General features: G+C 38.8%; 1 protein-coding gene across 1 annotated transcript in view; it reads right to left on the minus strand.

Annotated features, from left to right (window-relative positions):
- Positions 1-253: 253 nt before the first annotated feature.
- Positions 254-6,004, minus strand: part of LOC111229833 (aminopeptidase N-like) — a 24,418-nt gene continuing 18,667 nt past the window's right edge. The window contains exon 21 of the mRNA XM_022756307.1: positions 254-1,477. Coding sequence (XP_022612028.1) covers positions 1,313-1,477 — 165 coding nt within the window. The 3' untranslated portion in view covers positions 254-1,312. The remainder of the gene's footprint in view (positions 1,478-6,004) is intronic.

Here is a 6,004-nt window from a genome sequence, read left to right on the forward strand (position 1 = left end):
TGGATGTGATGTAAACGTTTTATTGTCTTCGTCTCACAGTGTTCACAGGTCAACCTTTTAGTGCTTTTCAACTGACTGTCAGACCATGGGGGGGAGGGGGGGGGGGTAGTCTAGCTGTACAGAATAATGACTGGAAATAGGAACCAACATACCAGAAAGGCTGGAGCACAACAGTTAAAGTTCTTTAACAAATGTGTTTGTTCTCATTTCAATACAATCTGGAAACTTACACATTCACAACAACATCCTGTAGTCAGAGAATTTAAGAGTTTTATTTTTAAAGGTGCAAATATTGACATTATATCCAGTTTACAAAACCGGACATTCACTTTTCATGTTCATCTAACTCCTTCTGTCCGTCTGTCCGTCCGTCCGTCTGACTCGTACGATCAACTTTAATTGGTAAAGCAGGTGTTTTGCCGTGGAACCAAGAAAGTGTCGACTGTGAAGTTCTTTGCATGACACTCCCAAGAAAGCTGCAGTCAGCCCCTTCCAACAAGCACATTTTGTAATGTCACAGCTCTGCTGGCCGGATGGACCTGAACAGACAGACGAACACCTTGACAAGGATTCTTCCTTTCTTTTCCCTATCCAAAGGTAGATGTTTATAGCAGCCAGCTGTCATAATCAGAACATTTTGAACAATAAATAAAAGTATGTGTTCAATAATCATCCAATTTTATCATAACTTATCTTAAACATTCTCTGATGATAATTATAGAGCCCTTGATGAGAGTGCTAAAACACAGTTTTGCCACTTTAAGGGGTCAATATTAAATACAGAGAAAAATAAGGTATAAAACGCTGTTACTTTTGGTGGTTTCTTGGTGTGTCAGCTGACAGAAGATACTTGCTTATGTTCTGATATCGATGTACAAAATTATTGTTTCGTGGTTACAAGATGACATGACAATTATCCCAACATTAAAAGGAAACACTCAGTGTTGTGACATGTTACAAAAAAATCCCCAACTGTGAGAACAGGTTTGGAAATATTACAACAAAATAATCCAACTTTTTTTCTTCAACTTGTAATTCTACAGGGATACAAGAAGATTATATTTAGAACTGTGATTTAAAAAGAGTATAAAACAAACAACAACAATCCAACTATAAGTATCAAAACTTAATCTACTGTAATTATATTTCTACTTTAAGGATATGAAATACCCCTAATTCTCTTTTCTGACCAGCTTAACTAAACAACCACACACAGGTACAACACAGGCACAGCAAACAAAGCTGTGTGAAATCTCCTCTTCCTCCAAGCAAGATTTATTTTGATGAAAAAACAACAATGTGAAATAAAGGACTAGTACGAATTAGGCTTTGCTGCAGCCTGGAACCAGTCCAGAACGTTCTTCTTGTTTTCTGCAATCCATTTAATGTTGGCGATGGTTCTCTCAATGGACTGATCCACCGCCAGGGTGCCGGAGCCGAAACCCACCTCAGCGTTATCTGCTTTGAACTGCTTCAGCTGTCACAACAAACAAAACATAACATGAGTCACTGTTTGAGGGGGAGGGTTAAGAAAATGGTCAGGAACTTGGCTTTCATTGGCTTAAAACTGACTGCATTAATTGACTGCCCCATTAAAGAAAACATGCACTAAAGTCAGCTTCATTTCACACATGCAATTGGGTTCTAATGTCTTGAACTTCTAACAACTTAGGACTCGCTCTTAAAACATGAGAATTCCTAAAGGTAGAAACAAATTTGTGTTGTTTAATAAAAACTAGGGATACGTCATATAATATAAAATTCTCACTGTGGACAAACATGTGGAATATCTAACCTGCTGAAGCTCAAATTCAGTGGAGAAGCGCTCGGTGACTCCATTGACAAGGTTGGAGAAGGAGAACGATCCACCACCATACCTGTGAGTGAAAACACAACCAAGACATAATAAATAATCAGGGCCTTTTCTATGCAAACTGTTTAATTACTTAAGAAATTACCTTCTGTTAAATGAGATTTAGATTGTCAGATGTTAAATGCACTACATATCTATAAGAAACAGTAAATCAAGGAGATAGCAATTCCAATAAAGGCTTATATTTATGTTTACCATTTACTGTAAATGCAATATATACATCTTTTGCCTTATCATATTTCAAGATTGACTGGAGTATACATGTATGCCAATGTGTAAATGGCATACATGTAAATTTAACAGAAAATAACTGTGGACTGATTTCTATGTAAAGGACCACCAACAGCCTACCAACAGAGTGCGAGCTCGTGCTTAGCAACAGGATGCTGACTACAGTTCACTTAATGGCCACCGGTGTCATTAATTACATGGGTTTTCTGAATGTTATAGATCCTTTCACTATTTCTTTTCTGTGTGAGACACATTAAGCACTCCTACAGTAATTCAGTTCTTTCTGATTCCTATCATTCTAACAAGCCTCGAGAGGAGAGCAGTGGGTTACATATAGAATAAGAGGAAATGCTGTTTACTGCATCTGTCTACATCATTAAGGGTATGTCTGGGAACCAGTTGAGGTTGAGGTGGGAAAAAAATTATAAAGACAATAAACACAGGACATCACCTGCAGGTAAAGACAACTTTTATGAGATTTTGCCTTCAGAGCTTCATTAAGGACCAAATGAAAAATGAATTAACCAACAGCTCTGGCTTGAAACTGGTTTTCCTCTTGACTTTGTCATGTGTTAACTTGAAGGTCTAACTTCTAAAAGAAGCAGACTCTAAAAAAGAAAAAAATAGTATAAAATGGATAAAATAGACATACTTTTAGTACACGTGTACAGCATTTTTTTTTGAATAGTATGATAGATAGGTATAATAAGGCATGAATAGTGTGATAAATGGAAATTGAGTAGGTGCCCTAGATAGATTGACCATATATGGCAAGGTGAACATCACTTTTGGATAGGTAGGGACAGAGGGTACAGGTGATAGATACAGATGATAAGCTAATAGTCATGGGTGTTGACTACTAGTTACATTGTCCTAATGGGGCGGTGCAAAAGGGCCTGGGGTGCCTGGATGGCTTGCAGGTAGTCTGGGACTGCCGCACTCAGATAGTGTGGTGGCAGAAGACGCATGCAATGTGAAGATGTTAGGAGCCATGCTTGGACAATGGAGCCGGAACGCATCGGGGCCTCGTAGCACAGGCGATGTGGCCTGGGCAGACAGCAAACAAGTCTGCAATCTCAAGCTGTCGGGGCGGACTGCAGAAGGGCAGAGAGGCTGTTGAGCGAGATCCTTGTTCGCCACTGCCGATCAGGCCTAGTACAACACCGCTCCAACGCCCAAGAGGAAGTGGGACCCAATCTATTCATTCGGTCTGGTTTAATTTATTATCAACTTTGTTTATAGTGCACGGGGTGCTCAGCTCCGAGGCCACTCCTGCGTAACAGCTAAGGCAATAAGACTGAGAGGAGTTGCCTCGGGGGGCCGGCTTGGATGTATTTTGGCGCCGTAACTCGTGCCACGCAGCTTTGGAGAAACACCCGGGGACGTAATATCATATACCAGTCAAAACGTGGCCGTCTGAATCCCGAAAAGAGGTGCTAATGACTTTATCTGGTGTATAAAATTCCCAACTTTTCACCAAAAGTTAATTCCAAATACTGGGAAATAAATAATGCATTACAGGAATTGGCATTGGAATTTTCGTTTATGAAACCCACAAAATTTCACCTTTTTTCTACAGAAAAAATGGGTTGTCAGCACACTTTTTTCTACAAAATTTCACCCCTTTTTTAGGTCTGGAGTCAACCGCAGCTCTCTCATACATAGACCGTAGGAAAGGGATGTGATTCAAAACGTGTGATACAAAAACGGAGGAAAACTTCTGCTCTCGTCAAAAACACAGCAACTGTTTTTTACATAACATGTAAACTCAATCATATATCAATATTTTTTTCTGCTTTTTTTTGCATACATCTCTTAAACCACTTCCAGTTGATGCTCAAACCTAAAGCAAATGTTTATTAGTTTTTTCAAGGATTTTAACCCTTTAAATGCAAGTTTGAAGACATGTTGGCCTCTTGTTTTATTAAAAAAACAACACAGAATATGAGAAATAGTTTCCCACATAATACATGATGGAGGGATGTGACATTGTGTTTATATATCAGAGTCTTTTATATCAACGACATTTCTCAAAACCAGAATATGATCAGGGTGACTTTTGAACACACTGGAAATAAATCATGTAACTCATACCGGGCAGTAGCCCCCCGTGGCACTCAAATTTTCCCTGGAATTTTCTAGTTATTAGGATTATTGTTATTATTATTATTATTAATCCATCAATAGATGAACAACATAAACCAGCTCTGTATATTTCAGTCAGGGTTTCTATTCTCAATAGACACACATGATTTAGCCTCTCTGAACATTTCAGCTCAAGCTTCACATTTGATCACACTGTATTGGTTAAGGGATTGAAATAAAGGGATAGGCCAAGATGTATTGTACCAAATGTATTCCTCATTCATTGTATTGCACCATTCAGTTCCCCTCCTACGTTTTATATTATGTGTTATTGGTCCTTCAAGGACACAGAAGCGTCAGAGGCTTCAATGTCCAAGACTGTCCATAGGAGTTTGTGACCGTGTCACCGGGTAACATGGTTTGGTCTTCTAGTTAGGGAGCAATAGTCCGCACAACGTGACAAATGGTTACGCAGAACCGGAGTCAGGGCCAAGCACGATGGTCAAATAAAAAACCTGCTGGCTGCGGCAGCTTTTCCCATGTTGCTTACAAACAGCACGCGGGCTCAAACTGATTCCTCAGTTAGATCAGCCCAGTGGAATCACCAGAGAGGAGTCACCGACGTGTTCACTAAATAACAGCCTATCTCTGATCCATGATAAACAGCAAGTGGACTGTGTGCACCGGTTTTAATGCTGTGTCACCCCACCCCCCCCACCCGTCCTACTTCTTCTCTTTGTCACAGCCACCATACACCCAGCGCACCCAGCGGGGCATGGCGGAGAGGGTGAGTGGAGAGGTCGGGCACAGCCACACACACACACACACAGCAGCACACACACGAACACACCACGACTAAGGACAGCCATCACGTGGTCCAAACGGATTGGATTTTGTGAATTGAGTTATCTACACATAATATTTTTAGCGGTGGATTGTTTAACATACTTGGTTGATGATAGACTAGCGCCTTGGAACTATCAGCATGGATGTGATCGTAAACGTACTTTTTATTGGTTCTCGGTCCACAGTGGTTCACAGGGGTCAACGCTTTTAGTGCTTTTCAACTGACTGTCGAACATGGGGGGGGGGGGTAAGTCAGCTGGTAACAGAATAATGACTGGACAATAGGAAACCAACATACGCAGAAAGGCTGGGAAGCCACAACAGGGTGCTAAAGTTTGCTTTAACAAAATGTGTTTGGGTTCTGCCAGGCTTTGTCAGAGTAACAGAATGCTGGTGGGAGAAACGTGTACACACATTGCACACCACAGTCCTGTACGTCAGAGAATTTTAAGAGTGTTTATTTTAAACAGGTGGGCGAAACGAGTCATTGGAGCATGTAGTAGGGTGTGGAACATTATTGACAAATTAATAATAAAAACATATATAAGCACATATACACTTTATACCTACATTGTTTTAATAAACTTGTGTATATAAATCAATTATAATTCATTACCATATATGGTCTCAACAGGTTATACCATATGAAAATTTATCATATACATATTTTTAATATGTGCATGTATAAATGATACTATGGCTATTTCATATATACATATACATATACATATACATATACATATATATATATATATATANGTGTATATAAATCAATTATAATTCATTACCATATATGGTCTCAACAGGTTATACCATATGAAAATTTATCATATACATATTTTTAATATGTGCATGTATAAATGATACTATGGCTATTTCATATATACATATACATATACATATACATATACATATATATATATATATATATATATATATATATATATATATATATATATATGTGATAAT

Source organism: Seriola dumerili, unplaced genomic scaffold, assembly GCF_002260705.1.
Source record: "Seriola dumerili isolate Sdu_G_001 unplaced genomic scaffold, Sdu_1.0 BDQW01000242.1, whole genome shotgun sequence".
Classification (NCBI taxonomy): Eukaryota; Metazoa; Chordata; class Actinopteri; order Carangiformes; family Carangidae; genus Seriola; species Seriola dumerili.